The 24,915-nt window shown below is 34.9% G+C and overlaps 2 protein-coding genes across 7 annotated transcripts in view; both read right to left on the bottom strand.

The window, feature by feature from the left end:
* Window positions 1–12,591, bottom strand: part of PTPRQ (protein tyrosine phosphatase receptor type Q) — a 128,440-nt gene extending 115,849 nt beyond the window's left edge. For 2 of the 6 annotated variants that reach the window (XM_038154558.1, XM_038154561.1), the window contains exons 1-9: window positions 12,438–12,590; window positions 9,698–9,835; window positions 8,934–9,069; window positions 7,622–7,876; window positions 6,423–6,640; window positions 2,913–3,099; window positions 2,488–2,772; window positions 1,897–2,181; window positions 1,050–1,319 (exon numbers count right to left, since the gene is read on the bottom strand). In XM_038154558.1, coding sequence (XP_038010486.1) covers window positions 1,050–1,319; window positions 1,897–2,181; window positions 2,488–2,772; window positions 2,913–3,099; window positions 6,423–6,640; window positions 7,622–7,876; window positions 8,934–9,069; window positions 9,698–9,835; window positions 12,438–12,485 — 1,822 coding nt within the window. In that variant the 5' untranslated portion in view covers window positions 12,486–12,590. Of the gene's footprint in view, window positions 1–1,049; window positions 1,320–1,896; window positions 2,182–2,487; window positions 2,773–2,912; window positions 4,701–6,422; window positions 6,641–7,621; window positions 7,877–8,933; window positions 9,070–9,697; window positions 9,836–12,437 lie in introns of those variants that run through there. The other 4 variants (XM_038154564.1, XM_038154560.1, XM_038154563.1 and 1 more) reach the window with 4 other exon arrangements.
* A 4,839-nt stretch (window positions 12,592–17,430) lies between these two features.
* OTOGL (otogelin like) overlaps window positions 17,431–24,915 on the bottom strand; it is a 94,262-nt gene continuing 86,777 nt past the window's right edge. Inside the window, exons 58-60 of the mRNA XM_038154548.1 lie at window positions 23,765–23,836; window positions 21,488–21,567; window positions 17,431–19,037 (exon numbers count right to left, since the gene is read on the bottom strand). Of these exons, the coding sequence (XP_038010476.1) occupies window positions 18,837–19,037; window positions 21,488–21,567; window positions 23,765–23,836 (353 nt within the window). The 3' untranslated portion in view covers window positions 17,431–18,836. The remainder of the gene's footprint in view (window positions 19,038–21,487; window positions 21,568–23,764; window positions 23,837–24,915) is intronic.

Below are 24,915 nucleotides of genomic sequence, written 5' to 3'. Positions count from 1 at the left end.
AGCAACTGCCCTGAGAAATACTCTTGCTGAGTGCAAATTGACAGCTACCATAGCATGTCATTGCTCAGAAACAATAAACAACCTGATTTTTTAGTTATTTATTACTGGAATTTCCTTCTCAATCACAACTGCACCAGGAAAGTAAACGGGATTACTGGAAAACTATACAGAAATGTAGATGTGGACAGGGAGATAACCATGGAGAATGAGATGCATTTGATGGATACAACATTGATGTGTTTCGTTTTCTTCCCTTACTGTTGGCTCTGACAGCTGTGAAATATCCCATCTAGAATTTTGTCATCTGTGTCGTGAATGAGGTATTAAATCTAATCCTATATAAAAAAATCTGGAAAAGGATTAAAACTTTACCCTCCAAAATACTGTAATCATTTAGAAAGAAATGACAATGCAATGTTTCATGAATCTATAACCTGACAGCTGCAGCCTTTATATATGACATGGATAAGTGAATCCTGCCCACTCCTTTCACATATGCAAAAAATTTATACTGCACCAAAAGCATTTCAGCATTTTGGTAAAGTAAGACCTTTCAATAAACCCTTCCCTATTGATGGGAAGGATGCTTTGACAAACAATGCAAAGCTTTCATTTTCAGCCATTATTACTTCTCATTCTTTCCTAGCAGCCTCTCACTAATGGTAGGGCAATGGTTTCTCACAGTTCTCAGAACAACTAAAATGTCTCCAAAAATCAATACTCTGTTTCAACCATTCCAATATTTTCCCATTTCAATGCAAATCAATGATTCACCCAGCTTCTTTTGCCAGTGGGAGCAGGATTTCCAGCTGTGGTCCCCATCACAGCTGTCACTAGTACCAGTACACTTCCCAAGGCTGCACTGTGCTTGCAAAAATTGTAAACTTTGCTGTTAACAATTAGGATTGGATCTCTACATTTCGTTTAAGTTTTGATCCTTGTCTATTTAGCAAATTGACTTATCTATGAAATTTACTAGGTGATAGCAACAATGGTGAGACTAACATATGTATTATAGTCTGTAGTTTCCACTGTAAATAATGTCTTACTTAAAGTGCATTGAATGGTCTTCAGTTCACTCATAGTCCCATTTTTCACACTTGCCACTGCTATTTCATAAGCCATTCCAGGAGTTAGGTCATCAACCTTTAGTTCTTCTTTATTACTTAATAAAAACTTTTTCGTTTCACCAATGCCAGCATTAGGTTTCACTTGAATGTAGGATTCCTGACACTCTTGTGGCAGCTTCCAGTGGAGGATTACACTCTCTTCTTCTACATCCTCTGGGTGAATATAAACAGCTGTAGGTGGACTGACAGCTTAACCAAAGAGAAAAATGTCAGTATAAAACCACACATCAAACTTACTATCACTTTACAATCACTTTCCAATGTCTCTTGGACATGGACAATGTCTCTTTGTTTTTTCTTCTAAAATGCCACGACTTCAAACCTACTGGTTCATGTAATTGTTTCTTAAAGTAATTTGCAGACATCTGTTAAAGGCAGTTTCTATTTTCTGTTTTCTCATAACAAATGACTCATTTTGCAAGCATATTCCATTCCATTGAATATATGTGGAGTAAAAAGATGACACAGGCAGCCCAAAAAAATTTGAGAAATCGTGGTGATGTTTTAACTTGGCTGAAATTAGAGATTCAAATTATAAATCAGAATTTATCAAGCAGAATATTGCTTCTTTAGTTCATATTAATATGCTTTAAGTAGGCAAATGAATAAATAAATAAAGAGATTGGTACTTTCAAAATTTTGGATGGTTCTGAAGAATATCCCAACAGCCACAATCTGACATGGCTTTAAAAACACCTTTATGCCTTGTATTTTCAATTTAGACTCTGTCTAGTGAAATAAAACAACTAGAAAATTGATACATCACCTGTTGTGATTAATATAGGCTTCTCATGGCAGCTTAGAGTTCCTTTCTCTGCTACTTTCTGTAAATATAACTGATACTGATGATAAGGTTTTCTATTTTGTATGACGATTGAAGTCTTGCTTTTTTCAACTGGCAGCTGTTCCCAGTTGTTGGTTTCAGTATCCAATATGCTGACCAGGTAGTGATGAAAAGAAATGCTGTATGAATGCTGTGGAGACTTCCATGTTAAATGTATTTCTGTAGATGAAACATATGTAGCCTCTAACTTCTGGGAGTGCAAGGGCCCTGTTGAATAAGATTAGGAACAGAAATATGAGAATAGTTTCTCGTGCCTTTCATCAATAACTGTGGGGTGTTTTATTGCACCTGGTTGTTTGTTTGTTGGTTTGAAATAGAGCCTGAAAACCTAACAATGCACACTTACATGCAGGCTAAATACTATTAGAGCAAATCTAACAAAGCAACCTTGACAGTGTATCAGTGACAGTGAATACTGATAAACAGACAATACAGGAAACAGTGCAATTAAAGGGAAAATATGAAATATATATGGTTACTTGGTTATTACTGCTATTTATTTTTGTAACTTACTTGTTTCTACCTTCAGAATTGGACTTAAGCTAGTCTGTGCTCCTTCTGGGATCCTTGCTGCTAATAAGAAACTATAGTGAAGGCCTGGAGACAGCTGCCCAATTTTTATTTGAGTTGTATTCACAGGCAAGTTCAGAATGTATGGTTTCCACTGATCAAAGTAGTACTTAAGTATAAGTGTAAAGCCTGACTTAAGCCACATGTCCATACTGCTCCACACAAATACAGCTTCAGTTGTCTTGACATCATGCACATCAAACATGAAGTTTTCTGGTACCACAGGTACTGAAAAAAAGCATCAAAATCGAAAAAAAAATTTAAAATCATTAAAACCATTTTATTTTTATGTTTGTATCTTAAAATATAAATTTAATCAGGGCAAGGCTTTTACGAATTAATGCAAAAGATTGAAAAAATATAGTTACATTCATATTCACAAATATAGGGGAGCTGGACATAGCAGAAAAATCCTGTGAAGAAATAGTCTGGGCCAGTGGGATCTCTCTGAAGGGCATAGCAGTCAGTTTGATTTTCTGGTATCATTGACAGAGATGAGATACCATCTTTTAGAAGATAAGGAGATCCATCTGTCCACACAAGCTGACCTTCTTCCTAGATTGAAATAAAGGAAATTAAAACCCAGACATTTTTAGATTACATTCGTAAATTATTAAGGTTTCCCTCACTGCAAGCATTTTCCTAAATATCAAAAAATTATGTACTTCATTTATACAAGTTGATTATATAGGTCTATTTTTAATAAAGGTTCCAATCTAAAATTCCATCCCTTCTATCACAAAAAATTACAAGATAATAATATAACATAGCATAATATAATATAATATAAGCCACATGAGTGTGCTTTATCTGTACAAACAAGACTTTAAAAATCATTATTTATCTAATAGATTAATAATCTTGTATGGATAATTTTCTAAAAAGGGCATTCACTTAAAAATCACTCAGTCAAAAGTACTCATAAACTGAGTCTGAAAACAAAAATATTTATCTGAAAAACCATGGCTAGATTCACAATCAGATGAGGAAATGCTATCCATCTTTTCCCCTTCTCCTGTTTGCTGGTTTCTCAGCTGTTAGGACACTCACCTCACTCCAGGTTTCCAACCTTTGAGGTACTTTCTGTTTTTCCAGCAGAGCTCTACAAGCACTAGGGTGGCACAACATGACATTTTGGAGGAAAGATGCTTGAGGAATCTGCTTCCAGCATCCCATGGCAGAGCCCTCCAGTGGGACACAGGCTTCAATCTGCGGGACACTAACATATTCTAACATCTGCAGGGCCTTAATGGAAACCCCAGAACATTTAGGCATGGCACTGAGGCACTCTCCACAGGTAAAAGAGCATGAGTGCTGTCAGACATTGCAAGTCTGTGGTCCTACAGGCTAAGTGAATGTTTTAAGTACTACAATGGAGAAAAGCTGAGGTACCACCCTGATTTTAAGACTTCTGTTGTTTATTCTTTTATTAAAAATGCTTAGAAGAGGGAAGAGGGAGGAAAAAAAACATTTTTCTCATTTCTCTGAGAAAATGAAAAATCATATTTGTTGAGAATAAGCCTATTTTTCGATTAATTTGTTGTGTTGAAAAAATAAAATAAAATATTGTGCTATTTTTCACTTCCCAAGAGAGCAAAGAACATCTTCAATGGTGTGAAATACTTGAACTTGTCTTTCAGCAGGACTTGTGCATATAGTCTGCCATTTCAAAAATGCTACACAGATCGCTGCATATCTTTTTTTATGTACTGGTTTTCCTAAACACTAGAATTATTGACGAGCACAGGAGACCACAAACCTCTGCAGCAAGGCTTGCAAGAGAAAGAAAATTAAACAGTCTTTGGCTACCTTTTGCACTTCCTAACTGAAGAACTGCATCGAGTGTCAGAACAGACATGAGGGTGTCACCAAAGCACTCCATTCATTCATGCACTACCCTACACCTACAGGGTCTCTGTTGCATTCCACAGAATGATCACACTCATCAGAGAGTGTTTGAATTCAGATACAGATCAAAGTAGGGTTAAAGAAGGAGAAACTGTGAGAATACAAATGCTACAGAACTAATCCTGCTCACAGTGTTGCTAATTCTTATCAGTGTCACAGTGCTTGGCAGTTTTCCTGAGGCTGCTGAAATCTTCTGAGTAGGTTATAGCCCCAGCTTCTCTTCAGGAAGTATTTCAAGTTCTGGGGTTCTTGGAGAAAAAATAGAAATTTTGAAATTTCTTTTTGGAAACAGAGATTTAACTTCCTAATGCTTCCAACACAAATGAGAAAGCAAAAATAATTGAATTTGCAATTCAAATCTCAGATTTTAAAGAAATCCTGCAACTTGTACTGTATGTCCCATGATATTTGAACTCCAGAGTAAGTGCAGTTTGGTGCAAGTACAATTCAGAGCTCTCATAGGATGAGAACAGATGACAACAATGACATTTCAGATTGAAACATGTTCAGAGAGCACTTGAACACACTAATTAAGTACAAATATTTAGGAAAGAAGCTATTGTAAAACAAGCATTTTATTATTATACCTTGTTATTCTTAAAACATGGTTCTCATCTAGTTCATTTAACTGACTGACTGCACAAACATAAAAATGCATGCAATGATTAAACAGTTGACTAACAGTCAAATTCCAAACTGGCAATTGACTCATTTCTGTGTAATCAGAGCTTAAGAAAAACCAACTTTCTAGTACTCTTTCCAACTTGAAAAATTATAATGCTTCTGACAGCCTCTTACAAATACTACCTTATTTCTAAAATACCCAGGTGGTTACAAGGAATATCACTATGGTGTAAAACTTACAGTAGTTTGAGAAGTGACCTTGGAGTCATATTAACAAAATATTATTACATGGAAAGTGCGTGTATTCCTCGTGCTTTACTAACCAGGATGGTTACAGTGCTTCTCTAACCTAGACAGATTTGTGTTTCCTCAGTCTGCATGCTATCCCACTCTGACTTCTTTGTGCAGCTCCATTATTTAACAGTCTGCAAAAAGGAATTTTTCTATCTCTATGACGGGTGGTGTGACACCACTCCTGCTCTTACACAGAAAGTTTGCTTTGGTTTTACTATTTTCACAGTAAAATATTTTTTAAATAATTTTACCAAAACAACATTAAAATTAGATTTCGGGTTGGGGATTTTTTAAAAACAAAAACCACTGGCTTTCTTCCAACCCTCTACACTTAGCACAAAGTAAGTTTTCACTAAACCAAATCACCTGGGTGATTTGAGAAGCCTGGGTCCCACATTTCTGGCACTGTGCCTCCATCTTTCCAAGAGATTTCCCAATACTTTCATTTATGTCTGTATTTCTTCCCCAGCCACACACAACCACACCACACTGAATCAGTTTGTAACAGCAGATGTGGCGTTAAGAACTTTCATATCCCAAATACAAGGAACAGGAAATATTTTACAAGAACCACCTTGCTGCATCTATACTGGACAGACCTCACTAAGCTCAACACTCAACATTTCAGACCTGCATCAAAACTGAGAAAGCCAACCCCAGACTTCAATATCCGTAGTAACAAGTGTGTAGACTGAGATCTGAAATCTGGTAATGCAGCACCACCTACAGGCAAAATAATATCCTCGGAAACACACACACACACACACACGCACACACACTAAAAAAAAAAAACAAACAAAAAAAACCAAAAAAAACAACAAAAAACAGGTTAAGTCTACACTATGGGTTTTTCCCCCCAGCTATGACCTTCTAAATATTTTCAGCATTTCTAAATAGAAAGAAACAATTATTCTTCATCTAATTGCTAATAACTATATGAAAAAATAACCAATGTACTCTTTAGTAATTTTTATTCCAAAAGATTGGCTCCTCTGTTTGAAAAATCTCCTGCTGCCACATCTGTAATAACAAAGATGATAAAATATACTGACCTTTAGGTCATTAAGACCTGTCCATAACATGATTATGCGACCAATTTTCTGGAGATGTGACAACACAAACCCACGTTCTTCTTCACTCCCTATGTCAAGAAGATGTGCCCCTTGTGAAGAGGTTTCACAGGTTTGTTGTGCCACCTTCCATGGCTTGCTCTCCTTACTCATTTGGTAGCAGCTGCTCTGGAATGCCACCCACCCTTGGGAACAGGTGCCTACAGGTGAACAAGGACAGGATTTTAAAGATATGCTGTATTACTCGTGGAAGTGATGCTGATTTCTTATAATTACACATTTTGAGGACAATAGCCTTTAATTAGGTCATTATTTCAACCCCCCCCCAAAACATTCAGTGATTATAAAACAACAGTCCTTCAAAGTCCTGAGTGTTTTAAAAAATCTGATTGACTGAATTAAAAGCTACAACTGCAACCCAGTGAAGAAAAATATAGAGGAGATCCACTAATCATTGTCACACTCTAGAAAAGAAATTAATTTCTAAGTTTAGTTTCTGATGACTCAACTTTTTTAATTATAAAAATTAATTTTAAAAATAATTTGCTTTTAATATCTTCTTGCATCTAGAAAAATAATTATTTCCTTGAATTTGATTGCATATAATTCCTTCCTTTGTGTATCTAATTGTAAATATTCTAAGTTGGATTGTGAGAGTAGCATATTTAAAGGAATGAGAATATACAACCACGCTGTAATATCCTCAGAATCTTGTCTCCCTCACAGCACTTCTAACAAAACAGCACAGCTAAGCTTGCCACTCAACAATAAAAATCCCATCATCTTGAATGCTTCAGAAAGTGTTCCAAATTCTTACCAAACTCAGGATTTTCTTTGCCTTTTCATTGAAACTACATAGCAAATTCAACCCATACACTCCAATAATTGCAAGGCTTAACTTCAACATTGACTTCACTCTATTTCAGACTGCAAAGATATAGTTAAAATATTTGCACATGCAAATTTGAATTCTTGCTCTTAAAATACTAGGAAGTATTGACTAGAAATAACCTTCCTGTGTCATTAACATTCAATTTATTTCTTCTTTCTAGAAATAACATGCATATCTACTAAAATACATTACCTGGAATACAGGATTTTACAATTTACTCTTAACCCTTCTAGAAAATATGCAGTACTAACTTGCATTCACTGTGACTACAAGAAACTCTAATATATACCTGTTTCAGCTTGAATATCCAGTGACTGAGACACATTTACAAATTCAGGATTTAATTGTTCAAATATAAACTTAAATGTATAAATGGTAGCAGGTGTCAAATTTCGCCATACATAGAATCCACTGGGTCCTTTTATAATCTGGGAAGTACCATTCAGGAAAAGAGAAACTGAAAATTCTTTGATCATCCTACTCCAATTAAAAGACACTGTGGTAGCTGTCACAAATGTTTTGATGTCATTTTCTGAAATTCCACCTAGTAGACAATGAAAAAAAAATACTGTGTTTGCCACAAAGAAAAAAAATTAACTCGAAGCTTTATTTCATCAATATTATTACTTTTTTCTTTTGAGAAGGGATGAGGGATAGCCCAAATAGATAAGGAAATGTAGAAAGAACATTTAAGAAAGTCATGTTTTCCTTTATTTTCACGGTATGTTAACTTATGTCTGAAGCAAGCAGAGATTAAAGTGCACATTTTCAGGAGTGTTTTAACTGTAAAACTACATATTTGGATAGAATATCAGTTAAATAATAGATGCCAAGTGCAGTAATACATTAGCAGCATAACCATGTTTTGTAGCTTGCTGAATGTTCTTTCATCCATTGATGGCTCCTGCAGTGCTTTTACTATTTTTTTCCCCAACTATGGTGTTTGAATTCAGATACAAGTCTGTATTCCAAAGATATGCAATAGTATCAGCTTGCAATGTGTCCAAAGGTAATGTTATAAACGATTCTCACTGACCAAGTAAAGACTGGAAAGCCCCTTCATTCGAGTAACCAGTGGGACTTGTGGTCCTGAACAGATTTACAGCTATAAATTAAGTTTTTATAAATTCAGTGGCTAAACTCATACATTCTTATACTGAATGTATAGATCAGTATAGTCACAATGCTAAGATCTTCAAGATGTTTATTAACCCTTTTTAAGGAGGGCCTTTTATAAAGTTAAAACAATTTTTTTAAATATAAGACAATGGCCCTATGTTATATGAAATTGCCAGGTTTTAAGGAACTTTTTCCATGGTCCTCTTTTATAAATTTCTTCTTCTAGAATTATTGTACTATAGCAAAACCTGTAATATTTGAAATCTCACAAACTTTTACATCAGTCTCATATTTTAGAATTATTACACAAACCAAACACATTATATAAAATTATTCCTTCAACACTTCATGGTTGAAAACATATATCAATGCAAAGTTTCTAAATACATGAATAACCTCAGGATCTGAACCCCTAGTTTTTAATTAATCTTCAGTGTTAGACTAGCTACAAAGCACCAATTTTTTGGGGCTACTTGACTTACGTGTTTTAAATGATTTTACGCTTAGGGTTTGGCCATTCTTCATGGATTCTATTGTAATATCATACTTCCTATTTTCCTCGAGCAGAACTGCAGTACTGACAGGTTTCCGTTCAACTTTAGAAATGTTTCTTACATTCTGCAAGTTAAAAGAATTTCTGAATCTAGTGAGAGTAATAAAAATACAGTTTATAAGTGATCTATGAAGCTTTTAGAAGGAGAGCTTATATTGCTGCATGTCAAATTTGAGGCTGCTGTTACACTGCAAAATATGCAATGCACTTGAAATAAAGCCTTTTAGAAATCACAGTAATAACAAACAACTTCATATTAAAATCTCCATATTTTCTTTAAATTCCAGGACATCCTGCACTCAAATTAAGAATAATGCCTTCCCGCTGAGACCTAGGGGGAGCATCTGTGCATCTCCTGGAGAAGTTAAACTCCTCCTTCAAACCACAGTACCTTGAAGAACTTGCATGTTCTTAACTTTGAGCATATAACTAACTATGCATCCTTATTCAACAGGATACTCAAGGGTCTTTTAAGTCCCACTGGCTCCAGTAGGACTCTGTAGGGGTACATATAAATGACATGAATTTTAAAAATCCAATATATTTTTTCCAAACTTTCTCTTTATTTGCTATTTTACTCTTTTTTTATTAGAAAAAACCAACAAACAAAACAGACACACGGCGCTATTAATTACTGCTACCTACAACTTAAATAACATGGAACAACTTATTGCTTAGATTGATAAAATATACTTTTTGACTGAAAGCATCTGCTTGTTGGTATGTCAGAATATAATAGTCTGGATCCTCTCCTTTGGGCAGTTCAGTCCACTCCATCAAAACTTTTCTAGGAGGCTTTTTCGCTTGGTCACATTCTACACACTCTGCACCCTGTAACACAAACATACATGAATGTAACTTAGTAGAACATGCAGCAAACATAACTCTAACTACATAATTAAACTCTGTCAATTTTAATTAATTTTACCTAGAACTTGTCAGCTAGCAACAGTTTTCACATGGACCAGTATCGCCAGCTCTACTGTGTGACACACAGAGACCTCCTAATATTTTACAAGTTCTGCAGGTGCAGGTTCTAGTTTTCTTTCTCTCTCCAGAGGTGGAAAAACCATGTCAGCTGACCCAAATATGACAGAAACCTGTCATCATTTCATATTAGAAAAAATGTCAAAGATTTCACTTGCAATGTTCATACTTAAACCACTGTTATAGGCAGTCAGGTGCTGAAGGTCTCTGTCCCAGTCTTCTATTGCATGTTAAAAACTTTAGTTGCACCACTTTCAAATTTTTCAACTATTTCAGAATAATAAACAACCATTTTCAAGATGTAGAGAAAGAATTTATTAAACACCTCCCTAGCAATCTAATTTAGCCAAGGCAATGCGAATTTCATTCAGTGCTTCAGCTTCTTGCAGAACGGAACTCATTCAAGACACAAGTCCTCTGCATTTTTGACACTACCTTTCTGACAATTTTACCTGCCTTCGAAGGACATTGGCTTAACACTTCAGAGAAGCAGCTTCCTTCTCTGAATTTCATTTTGGATTTCATTTCTGGGCTGCTTTGATCTAATTTAAGATAGACCTGAATCACATGTAACATTCAAAGAAATCAGCGTATGTGACGCCCATCCCTACCAGAAACCATTTATAAAATGCTGCAGTTCTCTCTTTTGTAGTCTATTTTTGCTTTCTTAATGAATTGATATGACAAATACATGCCATCTTGGTAATGAACCTAAAATCTAGTTTGAAAAAGTAAACCAAAATAAAAATCAAATGCAAGCCCCTAGGACACTAAAAAAAAAAAGTTAGGAGTTTTATTATTATATTACTTTGTGTTGTCCTGTAAAGCAATCTACCATGAAAAAAAACTACAAAACCCACAAAAAACAACAACTACAAACAAAATCCAAACCATAAAAAGCAAAAAAACTCAGTTGTTTATATTTTTAAGTGTAACTTTGGAATTCAGTTTGGCTTAACATAACTTCCTTTAACTAATGAGTAACTAACATAACTATATCAGTATCTCAACGTTCAGAGTTTAGATTATACATTGTGAAGTATAAACTTTGTAAAGCTTATAAAGCGTTTAAAGTCTATAAATTCTTTACAAGAGGGTATATACCACCTCTGGAATGAATGAGACAATGGACTTATAGTACTGATGGCATACACAAAAGTATTTAAGGAATATATTTCCAGGAAAACTTAGGATTTTAAATTCAGCGTCTTGGGTGTATACCTGGCTTGTATTCCCTGAAAACACAATCTGTCTAGCTCAGACAATTCAAATGGTAAGAAAATCTGATTTTGAAGATAAGAAAAATATATTTGGCAATAATTGAATTAACCATTTTTGATAATTTTTCACCAGCAGCAATTGTGTGCCATTTTACTCTACATAAATACATCCTACTTAGACCTAAAAAACAAGAAAGGCATTTTCAAGTGTACAGAAAAATTTTTCTATACTTATACTTAATGAGAGGGATTTAGAATGCTCCTTTTTGCTGCCAGTACCTTGCCATCACATTTTAGGCCCTTACCTAAAGACTGAAAAAATTAAAAAAATAAAAACAAAATTATTAAATTTACCAAAAAGACCTAAGGTTTAAATCTATTTTCAGGCTAGCTACACAGGAGCCAGGAGACCTAAACAACAATCCACAACTTCTGCTATCAACTGTGTCTCAACATGAGATTCAAGGAGGCTTCTCAGTCTGAAAAAGAGGTACCTGAGGGGAAATACAACAGAGATCAATAAAATCTTAAGTGGCCAAAAGTGTGCAGAGGTTGATTTTCATTTTCTCTTCAAATACAAGCACTGTGATGGATGAAACACAGCTGCAATGCTCCAGATTTAAAGAAGAGGGGGGAAAATACAGTTATTCACAAAATAAGTGGTTTATCTGACAAGAGTACTAAAATGAGCAGTAAAAGTGTCAAGGGGTGTCAGAGGAGGCCCACTCATGTTTGCAGAAGTTCAGGTTCATAGAAGAAACTACAATGAAGCTCACAAACGGCACTACAAATATACCCATCTCAAGAAGTCCTTAAGCTGCAAATGGTGGAAAACTGACACGGTATAGTGTATATATAATTTTCTTATGCTATTCTTACAGTCCTCCCCAAGGGTCTGCTTTTTACCATTGCCAGAGGTATGATAATGAACTCATTAAAGCTTTTAATTCATACCATATCTGTCTAAGAGGTGACTTAAAGATGCTGGGATCTCTTACTTCTTCTGGGGAACAACATTAAACCCAAAGCAGCAGGCAATAAAGCAGATTAAAAATCTCAAAAGAGCTTCCAACTACTGAAGTAGAAAGAAGACTGGGAATGTTCAGTACTAAATGAGAGCTCCCTGTGAACTGAGAGCTAGAACACTGGGGAAAAAAAACAGCCAAATCAGAAACCATCAACTTTGACTAGTTACCCAACCCCCTAAAAAAGAGTGTTTTCCTTACCTTAAACAAATATTTTAATAAAAGCAGAAGAAGAATTGGTTGATCCATAGAGAAAGAAATGTTATACTCCCAGTATCTCCTTAGTGCTTGTATCACCACAGTTTCAAAGCAAAATCATGTCCAAATATCCTAAGGGAAAAACTAATACACACATTTATACTTCACATGGATACAGAGGCAGCCAATGGTGCAGCCCAGATGTGTGTCTTTGCTCTGACCCTGCCTCTTCCCAAGGCTCATATCAAGTTTCCTGAGATCCTTTAATTTCAGTGAACTGTGGATGTGCCTGTTGTTCACAAATCATTTAACAATCCCTCAGTATAAAAAATTATTTTTCATTTCTACGCAATTGCCAGATCAAAATTCATTGCAATCAGTGCTACTCCTCACTTATTTCCCTTTAGACTCTGGTTGTTTTCTACAGTACGCCTTTCTATCAAGATGTTCTGTGGTCAGTGTACAAAATAAGCCTGAAAACACTTTTCTGCAGAAGTACTAAGCGCAGTAGCAGAACAATTGGTATGTCTTATGACCTTACAGAGGTCCCACACAAAGTCACCAGTATAAGCAACTATAAATAAAGAATAGAAAAGAATTCATAGCAGTAAGACCACTGAACTATTTCCCAAAGGCTGCTGAACAAAAACTTGGCTCAGAAAAAATGTACTAGGTGACATTCATCTTTGGCCAGACCTGAGACAACAATTACAGAGTTGAACTTACCTCAATATATTTCCGAGTGCCCTAATCTTTCCCCAAATAACATTTTTAATAGAAAATTTATTTTCTGCAATGTTATTTTAAATTAAATCAGTTTAATAAGCTGATAAAATTTTTACCGATTATAAAATAAATTACAAATCAATGCCATGGGATAAATGTACCATAAAAAAGAGCAACAATCACATTACATACTTTGTATTTTCCTGTGCTATCATCACCTCATACTTCTGTCTTGAGATACTATCTTGTTTTTCAGTGGGCTGTTCCTAATTTTTACTAAAACCTGTATCCCACTGAACTGTGAATTGTGAAATAAGGAATAAAATTTTCAACTAAAGCTTTATTTAGAAAATGTAGTAAACAAGGCAGGCTTACTCTCATCAAAAAAATACCATTTTTGAGCTTTTAAGTTATCCAGACTCAAAGACATACATAATAAAGCAAAAGCTGCTGCAATGAAACCCCTGATCTCAAAACATGGAGTCAATCCCCCGTCAGAGCAGCAGAGCACATGGGTCTAATCAACTGAATGCTATTTTAGCTATCAATGACAAAAGTAAGCTGCTGCCTATTCAGCTGTTTTGCAAAGCAGACGCTCAATTTTTTTTTCCAGAGCAATTTGTGATCATCAGGCACACAGGGAGACTTTATTAACAAAGTGATTTTCAAAATACCAGCAGAAGCCCTCTCTGTGTTAACCCCAATAAATTAAGTGTGCATGGCACATTCCACCTTAATCAAAAGAACACTCCCCAAAACATTAATACATTCCTTTTATTCAGCATTTCTGGTGATAAGTCATGACACCATTCACTACTGGTGAATTGGTTTTCTCCAGAGTGTGAGTACATCAGTACAGAAGCAGCTCTTCAAGCTCCCCCATAAAAAAAGTACTCGTAAAACTATAAACCACACATAGAACGCATTTTTTCAGGCTATCTCCTTGAAGCGGGACTCTCAAATCTCTGATCTTAGGGAAACATTTACCACTGATTCCAGCTAATATAGGACCAACTAATTGGTCTATATGTAGAAATTTTTTTTCCAAATAGGCGAAAACGGCACTTCCTAAATGATCAGTACATTGCTGCCAAGATCTAGTCAATGTATCTTATTTGCTACAGTCCATTGGCCTACAGCTCTGAATATATATTTCCTTCCTAAAATCTGGTGACCTGTTAATGGAGAGATATTTTTTTAAGTTTTCTTATTCAATAGTCAGGTTGTACATTCCACCTGGCATTTAAAGAAAGTTCAGACAAAATTTAGTACACACTGTTACGCACAAACCATAACCTTTTCTCAATAAAACCCTTTTTTTCTCTTGCATTAATGTGCTGAAGTCTACCCTTCAAAAGATTTTTTAATTACATGTTGTGATTTTTTTAAAAAATATATTCCAGAGAATAGTTGGGAGTATGTAACTGTACAAATTTTCCGTTTATGTTCTGACCTTCATGCTTTGTCCTCCATAATGCTATAGTTACATGTGACAACTCAATTATTTGTTGTCCCCTAGAACACGCTCCTATGGGATTTTTTCCTTGGACATATACACATACATGATTACAGCAGCAGCAGCAGCATCTCAAGGTAACATCTGAAAAAGATTTTGATGAGACAGAACTTGAAAAAATTAGTTCAAGTCAATATTTTCCATTGCCGTGGTATTCCTGAGTGGTATCTACATGTTTAATTGGCAGCAAGTTTTTACACAAAGGTGAATCTCTGTAGTTTATGGAAATTGGATTTGTCCTTTAAATTCTTGTAAAAGGCAAGATGGAAATAAAAGAGATGGGAAGAATCATACAGAACTAATGAGTAATAATAAAATAATTATTAAAAATAACTACAGTTGCAATAAGTTAAGCTTTTCGGCAGGGCAGAAGTTCAGGAAAAAAAAAAAGAGTGCCAGGAAAAATTGGTTGTGAAAGAAGGGGGAAAGGAGACACATCTGAAACAGAATTTTGTCACTGCTGAAGCCCTGTGAACACAGTGACCATTTGTAACCCCAGAGCAGGTTGCTGTAAATGCTTCTGCTCTCAGTACGTTGTGTGGCTTGAAGCTCTGCTTGCAACTGTGCTCAAACACCAAACCTCAGGCCTGATCCTGCCCTAAACTTTCACCAAAATACAGGTGCATGTGCTTGAGAAGAACTCTGTCTGCAATGTGGAAATAAATCATGCAAATGAATTATTATATGCATTCTATTATGAATTATTATGAATTTTTATTCTTAGTATACATATTTGGCTAGCTAACAATGGGAATATCAGCTGCCTGTATAGCTGTACTCTCAGATTTTATTAATGAAAACACACAGTAAGTGCCTTACACCTAATATTAAAAGCTGTGCCTCAAATTCTAATTGTATATTGAGGCTATAGTTGGTCTTAACAAATTACCTGGTAAAAAAGGCAATGGAATTATAAAAGTCTAAAATAAATAACATGGCAGAGACTTACCGTTTTATAGAAGCACATTCAGTTACAACTTAAGTGTAGAGATACTTTTATGTTAATCCCTAAAATATCTGCGTTTTATGGCTAAACCTTTATATTGTAGGAATTCTTTTCAAGCAGAGGCAGGAGAACAGAAATGTAGGAACAGTTACAAATAGGAGAAATGACAGGGCGTGGTGGGACTCCAGCACAAGGCCTCCACTGCATGGTGCACAGCTCCTTGCATTTTTCAATGGCAGTGTGGGAGTTTCAGGAGCATGCCTTCCCAGCTTTCTTTTTAGGGGAGTAGAAATTATGCTAGCTTAAGTTTCAGAGCAGGTAGAAGGGAGGGAACTCTGTGGGTGTTAAAGCTCTTTTGGTCAATAATAAACAGACTAATTAATTTTGGTATTTCTCCAAATAAGATTTGAGTGGCATCAGCTTTCCAAAGCAGCTCACAAGACACCTGTTACAAAAAATTTGAGGATAGGGCTTGAGGCAGGAATTCAGGGTTGAAGAGACGTGAGAAAACCAAGACAGAATCATAATCTGCATATGTGGTTACATGTAGGTTGCAGACAGAGGAAACGTGGAGCAGAACAGTCCTGCCACACTGCAGGCTCATTCAAACCTTCTCTCTGGTGCAACGCCTGCAAGGGCTCGTTCACGTTACACAAAACACATCACATTCTGCCAGGGGCACCTTCCTAGAGACAAAAGGGCTGGGTGGCCTTCCAGGAAACGTTCCTGGGTTATAATAGATATTTGCTTTCTGACAAAGCCAAAACAGGCCAAGTTTGAAGTTTAACAGTAAAATGAAAGACGATCTGAGAGCCACACTATCCAGCTCCACTGAAGATGTAAGATTTTGCTGTAGGCTTCAGGGACCATCCTGACACAGGGACTGATTGTTGCATTTAAAAAAGCAAATTGTCTAAGTGGGAAAAAAAAATAATTTAATAGCATTTATCTCATTGCAGGTTTTCATGAAGTTAATTTTTAACATAACTTCTTTTATAATTTCCAGGCTTTACTAATGTTTTGCATTAGCATTCATCTTTGTGGCAAAACTTAATTAATTGCATCAACACTGATTTATTATCACTCTGCAAAATAATGTTTATTACATTCTTCTCAATTACAAACACAGTTCTAAATCTTAGAAAAGCAAATGGCTTACATGGCCTATAAAAGGCCACAGCTGTTCAATGAAAATGTTTGATGATTATATTGAAAAATGCTATATTTTTAAAGCTTTCTTTTTATCAAATCCTAAATTAATTAATTAGATTTGGGCCAAAATCTCTCAATGCAAGTATAGGATACCTACTTCTATCTCAAAAAAATCAAAAGTATGTTTGTTTGTTTTTAAGTTATCATTAAATTTGCTGTACAAGTACACCAACATTACAGCTGTGACTATGATTGAACTTTTATTTCTTGCCTGCATGAAAAGTTTCTATGTACGAAATCTGACAGCAGTATCAGAGAATATTTTGGTTCTAGGCCCTGGTATATAATACAACCTGAAATATCTGCCATACAAATATAAAAACATGCAGATGAAGCATAAGCTTTCTCAAAGTGTCACTTTATTTTGACCACTAGTTGATCATTATTTCTTTATAATGGTTACATATTTTGGTGATATTTTACAATGGATTGCTATATAATTTTTAAACCAAGTCACTATTTTTAGTGATAGGGATGAGTAGATGAGTCTTGTTAATAATGACTGATTTCTCTGTATAAGCTATTTTTCTTTATAAGCCATCAAACTGAACGTAGCAAACAATTAAAGATTTTTCACACAAAGTAGAAACATAGCCTTGGATTTTAAGGCAGTTTTAATTGCATGTATTTCACTGTAATAACCCATGTGATGATCCAACCTTTTCATCATTAAATTATGACAGCTTGAGATCAAAACTGTCAGAAGATTTTCAAACTTTTAGACAAGAATTTAAATTCTGACACAGTTAAAAGGAAAATTGATAAGGAAAATACTGTCATAATTAATATAATTTTCATTCAGTGAGTTTGTAAAGCAAATTCATCTTCTAAAAACAAGCTTAAACTTGTATCCTTTATTTTTAAAAGCAGGTTATGTAGTATGTTGAGTAAAAGGGAGATGATATTCACCTTAACGTGCTGAGTCATGGATATTTACAGCTTGATTGAGCATGAAAAACTCACCTAAGTCCTTCAATACATTTATTTTACCTGACTTTTTTTCTTGGACTCAAAAATTATGAATCCTAAATTCAGGCAATAGTCTAAATATCTGTATTGAAAAAAAAATTAAAAATACATTGAACACAAATCTTCAGACTGGAGACAGAAGCCCATTATGAATATTTGAAATGTGCAGTATTGTGAGGTTTTTTTAATAAATATATATATACACATAATCTTATTCTATACTAGCAAACAGCCAATTTCTTTTCTGTGAAAAGTGAAAAAATGGATATAAAATGGAAACCTTCATAGTAGAAATGGCTTTCAGATATTTTAATGCACAAAAGCTATCACTCTTCAGCTTTTGCCTAGTCATACTTAATATTTATAATATCCATAAAAATTAAACACATCTTAGGTTTCAAGATCTTATGATTCTGCTATATACTCTGGAGGTTTCCTACAAGTACTTACAGATCACAGTCATGTTGTTTCTCAGTGGCTTACAGCGTAAGCAGAATCCAACCATTGACAACAGCTTACTGGACAAAGGATAGATTTTTGAGCAAGGTAAAAAATGTTACAGTTGAACCCACTATTTTAACAATTAATTAATTCAGTCACTTTCAAAATCCTAATATCCTTCTTTCCCATTTAAACATGGGACTGGTGATGGTTTTCAGCTGGAGGCCTCTAAGTAAATGAACTACTGAGAAATGCTTTGAGAAATTCTCTACTTTGATAGGTATCCATGATCCAAAATTTTAAAATACTGGAAATACTAACCAGCTTTTTTCACCACCTCATCAGAAAGCCGCTGAGTAGAAATAAATGATGGATAAACTACACCTTGCTCAACAGGATTTATGTTTTTCTTTCTATTCTTGCCAATATTTTCAAAGACAATTTGAAGAACAAATAACATCTTTGCTAAATTTGGGAAAAGTTACATTATAAAGCATAACTGATGCCTTTTCTATTTCCCTGCAGAATACTATACCCATCCATGACCAAAAAACTGTGTCTGGTGAAAGCCAAATCATGTCCATAGCAAGGTTCAGTTCCACTGGCATGAGCAGTCTATGGGCTCTTGAATGACGTACAGAATTTCGGTGCCGTTTCCTGAGCAGCGCAAGGGCACAGTCAGGACTCGCGTTCCAATTTCTCGACAACATTTACAGAATCTTAGATGGCTATCAATATTGACATTGAAAATTGTTGCAGATGGGCATTTTCCATCACAAGAAGCCACATTTACCTATGAGTAAAATAAAAGGAAATAAGAATAAGAATTAAAACTAGAAGTCTCAAAAAATTTTATAAAAATATTACATTTCAAAATTCTTTGTGATTAAAACACATTTTTACATTTGAAAAGGACTCTGGTCTTAAAAAATATTTTATCTTCCAAAATTCATTCATTCTAAGTTTAGCCACATTTAAAATATTTTTAATTAAACTTTTCTTTATTGTTTAATCATGTGTTTTGTTTCAACCTTGGGCTACGGATACCAAAATTGAATCCCCATTGATAACTTTGGAACAGCACAGCTGAATCCATGTCCTTTTCATGTCCACAGATAAAAAGTTAAATTAATCTAAGTAAAATGAAGGGAAGTTTATCTTTCTCCTTGAAAAAGTATATCAGTGCAAAAGCTTTTCCCTTTCTTATTTGTAATGTTTGTGACTGAGGGCTGTGTTATCACTCAAAGAAATATATCCAAAAAGTACATGCAGTAACAAATCAGCTAGGCCACAGACTACCTATAAAATTATTTGTGCTCTAGACTTCATCAGAGCAAGGCTTTGTCTCACTGTTACATTATGTGAAGTATTTTCTTAGTTGATATGTTGGCAGAAAAAAAATTTAATTAAACTTAAGCAGAGTTCAAATGCTGGGAAATCAATGATGGCTATACAAGGTCTAGTTCTCTTGGTAACAGATTTAAATCTGATTTCTTTTGCAGGTGGAGCATATGAAAGATGCTTTGAGCTTCTCCCTTCCAAGCTTCCCTTCCTATGTGATGAAACCTCCCATACCCATACAAATTAGACAAAAAGATTACTCTTATAACTTTGAAATTTCCTGAGATTTGACAGGAATAAAAGAAGACTTTTTCCTAAGCACTAGCAATCCCAGTTATTAATTATAAAATGCAATCATGCTCAGCCCCATCCAAAGTTTGACAGCAGTAATCTGGCCAAGAACACATATGTAGTTCCCAGCCAGTCACAGCAGATACCCCTACTTGATGGGCCAAAACTGCACGATGGAAAAAGAGTGACAGTGGGGGAGCTGGAGAGGAGAGGAAGGGGAGTTTAGGGTATGAGAACATGAAAATCTGGAGGTACTTCTGTAGGAAGGGTAAGGGAATCTGGACTGTGTAAAGGATGTGCAGCCACCAAGGAAATTGGAAACAGGGAGATACTGGGAAAAGGGGGCTCTAATAAAGGTGGGAGGGTGGCAGGTGTTTTTGGAAGGTGGTAGAGAGAGAAGAAAAGATAAAGATGAAAAGGAAGGCTTCATTTGATGTACCATTTAAGACATGACCTGGCCAACATTCTTGTTTCTCCTCTCTGAACACTTTAGTTCTGCAGCAATGTAGAGGGACCACAGCTGAGCAGAGCCCCCTCTCATACTGCAGCACTGATTCATAAAATACATTAGAATGAGCCTGTTTCCACTGCCTATCCATGTGCCTAAATGCCACAGCTTTCAGCCTTTTTGTCTGCCGGAGAGCAGAGCTTGTCATAGAACTGGATGAAAGGGCAAGGATCTTTTCACCTGGCTTAAAAAACCTATGAGGTTTGACTAAATCTTTCATTTTAATATTCTTGATTCTGTCAATACCATGTCTTTGTTTTGTTGTATTGCTGTCTCTTACCCTAGGTTGTTGAAGTAGCACTGAAGCTCTCCAGACTCATCTCTTAATTATGACAAATTACTCTAATTTCATCGATATATTTATACTCCCTCATTATCAATCCTTCTAAAACTAAGTAAATACACCATGAACTCCTACAATTAAAATTTGAACATATCACCATTGACCTTCTATCAGGATGGCTTTTTACATGTGATGACGTTTTGCCTCTTCCCTAAGGACTGCTTAGGTTCTCCAACAGGATCTTGCCAGAGGCCTTTTGGAAGCCTTGAGATACTTTTGTCAATTGCTTCCCTTCCAAGTGCTACATGAGAAGCACATTTGGTTCTCAGAAATTTCCTGGGGTCTGTAGATGGGGCTACACCAAAGCTGAGAAATAAGGTGTCTTTAGCAGACCCATAAATAAATGGCATTATGAATTTATGATATGGAAACCCATGCTATGTGAGGGAGAAGACAGAGAGCATGAAGGTCTTCAAAGAGGAATGCAGCAGTTTCATCACATTTTAAGTTGAAACATTTCTGCTCCTCTTTCAGAGCAGGGTATTATTTCACACTAGAGAGTTCAGTGCCTCCTTAGTTAAAGTAATTATGGTCAGTATTTTTTATGTGAAGCCAGGTGTTCCTCCAGGCAGGAGGGCTCAGTCTTTCAGTAATAGAAATAGCTAGTTTTACTCCATTTATGGTAGGATAACATTTGTAGAGTCAAGGGATTGCTTTGGAGAAGAAAGCAGCATTTTTTGTTGCTTCTTGTTAACTATAACCAACTTACTAATGCTTGGCTTGGCATGCCATAGGCCCAGTACTGAAATTTTATGCTTACCGGGCTTTGACTTATACAGTCATTTTTTCTTATGGTTGTCCTGATTGTCATTTTCTGGCAAATCCTTTCTTCCTTTTTGCCTGATAAAATACAAAAAATGCATACTGAATCAATACATCTTCTGTAATGTATTTGTTTCTTAAAAAATTGAAGATATTAACATAATTTAAATAGTTATACTTTGTTTTCATTAATGTACAGAAATTATTACTTCCATATTTTTCTTTTTAAATATTACATATCAATACATAGGTGCTGTGCAGTATTACCTATTTTAGGTGGCACATATGAGCATCAAATGCCCCAAATAAGCTATACAAATTTTTTAAACATTAAACTATGAATATGCTTCATAGTTTATAAAACTATAAACTATGAACTATTACACTATAAATATGTTTTTAAATTGCACATATGGCAAGAGAAATATAAGCAATTAGAAAAAATGTATTGAGTAATTTTAATAGTATTAGAATTAATTCTGTTTTATTGGGAATGTTGAATGCAAATAGGATTTTGATCCTGCCTTTTAAAATATTATCAAAACTTAACATCTAAGAAGGTGAAGGTGTGAATGTGATTTCAATCGTCATGCTATTTTTCATGACTAAAAATGAAATATAATTATATTGTTTCAATATATTTTTGAGAACTGTGTCCTTCTAGGAAGCTTTGAAAGAAAGACATGCATTTATTTGCTAAATATGATACACTTTTTATCACCAGATGTGAAGCATGTAGCACATGAGGTCAGCGTACAGATCTAGGATGAAGGAAATACTGAATTTTTATATTCAGTTTGGAGATATTGATAGGAGGGTTTTGAGCTTTTTTTATTTGAAAAATATAGCTGTACAGTGAAAAGCCATTTTTTTAACACAGTCAAAGCCATAATACAATACTGAAACAATTAAACATATATTTTTTTTATGCTTCACTCTGTATCAGATCATTTTTACTATCTGTGTAAGAGCAGTTATTTTGATCTCCTCATCCACTACCCATCAAAACGAGCTGTTAGTTTTGCTGTGTAACCATTCTGGACATACAGCATATAAAATAATAAGCACTCTTCAGTAGTTTCTTGACCTTCCTTCAAGGTTGGGTGTACAGAAAAACAACTCTTCTGTTCCGCAGAAGCTTGAGAGCACTTTAATAAGATAAATTATCTCTGAGTAACCAAGATATTCTGCAACTACAGCTCCATTAAGAACTGAAAAATTAAGTTGGCTGCAGAGTACAGATAGATTTTAACAAGTGCATTAAAGAATCAAACAAAATTCTGTTACTGAACTAACAGTATGAGAGAAGTTCTTAGACTATAACATCTTGCTTTTTCTTCCTCAGAAACACTTTAAAAAACTCCTGTGATGTTTCAGTCTGAAAGTGTTTGCCAGCTTGTCTGTAGACAGTGCAACCTTGGTACTGCTACAAGTCATGTAGAGATGTATATCGAACATTTCAGCATATAAAGTGCTGATGTCTTACAAAAGCTCTGCTGCTATACTTTCCTCTCTCCAACCTTGAATTGGAAAGATCTGCATTTCAGTATCAGATGTGCTTTGTTTACTCACTCCTTATTTGAAGAAGGAGTTTTAGTGACTCATCTATCCTAAAAAGCAAAGAATTAGGACTGTACTGCAACAGTTCTGTAACACCCTGTAATTTCTGGTATAAAAAGTATATATTGCCCTGGGGTTGTAATTGTATGTGTTGTGTCCCCCTCCCCACCCCTGCCCTCAATATTTTTGTAACTCTGTAGAACATATTATTTGTGACAAAGAAGAAATACAGCATAAGCCCATATCTGCAAAGGTGAGACCAGACAATAACACACATTCTTGCTCTATTTTAAGGCAAAAAGATTCCCATCATTAAATTTAGAGACATGGGATCATATTTAGAATCTCTTGGAAACAGTATTCAGAATTATGATTTTTCCAAAGTAACATTTCTCATTAAAACTACCCTGTACAGTAAGTTCATGTGATAACACCAGTTTCAACAATGAGCAGGAGTAACCATCAACAGCATATACCAGAAATGGATGAACCTAATTCTGACAGGTGCTGAGCAGTGAATCTTAACCAGGCTTTAGAAAACCACTGATTTGGGAGGCCAGCAGAGGTTCAGCATCTCTCAGTATCAGGCCCAGAACCATTAACTGCATGGTAATATCCAATAATGATGACAGCTATGACACATATCAAACAGTGCTTATATTATTAGAAAAAAAAAAAAAAAGAAAGAAAGAAAATACATTATTAAAAATAATACCTGGTTCACAATTAATACTATCAGTAGGCACTACTGGACTAATGGCAAAGGGTAATAGACCCAATCCAGAACCTGGCAGAATCATTAGGAATAGAAGATTCTCATGAAATAAAAACATTTCTGTATAAATGATACTTCATTAATTCTTACACTGCCAACTGCAATTTTTCTTTTAGCAAAAGATTATGAGCTTTCCTGTTAGTCTTCTACAATTTAGAAACTCTGCAGCTGCTTCAAGTCTCACTAAAGATGGCCTATACTTTATTATTCTCCTGGTTAACACAAAACGGGAATGCTTGCTTTTAAACCAAACTTTTGGAATTAGTCTGTCTATGGCAAGGTAAGAATTAAATATATGCACTCACTTTGCATGCATTAAATCAAGCTCTTTCAGAAAAGTTATTTGCTCCCGTTAAAATCCCAATGTGTTGCAAGCTCTATTCATAAGTACTCTTATCTTAAGTGCTTCACCACAGGGCACATGCTTTTAGTTAAAAATAAAACAAAATAAAAAAGCATATAATTGTATGAATGATATCTGGCAGTTTTAGCAGCCACCTCAGCAAGTATTTCTGAAGTATAACAATGCCTTTCCTGAGGCCACAGAATATGGCCAAAATGGTAAATTTTCCTGGTCAACAGAGAACCAGGCAGTCAATAATTTTAATAATTTCTAAGACTAATTTTCTAAATAATAACAACCTTTTTTTTTTTCTTTTTTTTTTTGGGAGGGGGGTGGGCAGATTTTTTTTTTCCTACACAGTTTATCTCATGAGAGAAAGATTATTAATTAGTAAGATTTTAGTAAAATTCTGGTATGTTACTTCTCTGTGGTGATTCTCAATAATAAAACATATTCTGTTGCATTAAAATATTTTTCATTTTCCATGTTTTGGTTACAATGGAACAACAATATTTGCAGTTTCCTTTCTAATACTCACATAGCTTGGAAACTTGGTATTGTTCTGTATTTTATAAATATCACTACTTCCCCTTATTTCTCCAAATTATGTTACATATATTGCACTTCAGTTAATATTTGGTTATAAATCTGCAACTTGCTATTCAATAATATTAAGTAAAGGTTTGTATACAAAATTTCCAAAGATTAATTTGCTTTTACTCTAATGTTGAACACAAAAAAAGCCAAA

The sequence above is a fragment of the Motacilla alba genome, chromosome 1A (assembly GCF_015832195.1).
Source record: "Motacilla alba alba isolate MOTALB_02 chromosome 1A, Motacilla_alba_V1.0_pri, whole genome shotgun sequence".
NCBI lineage: Eukaryota > Metazoa > Chordata > Aves > Passeriformes > Motacillidae > Motacilla > Motacilla alba.
The sequence above is the reverse complement of the archived record's forward strand: the minus strand, read 5'-3'. Positions and strand labels throughout refer to the sequence as shown.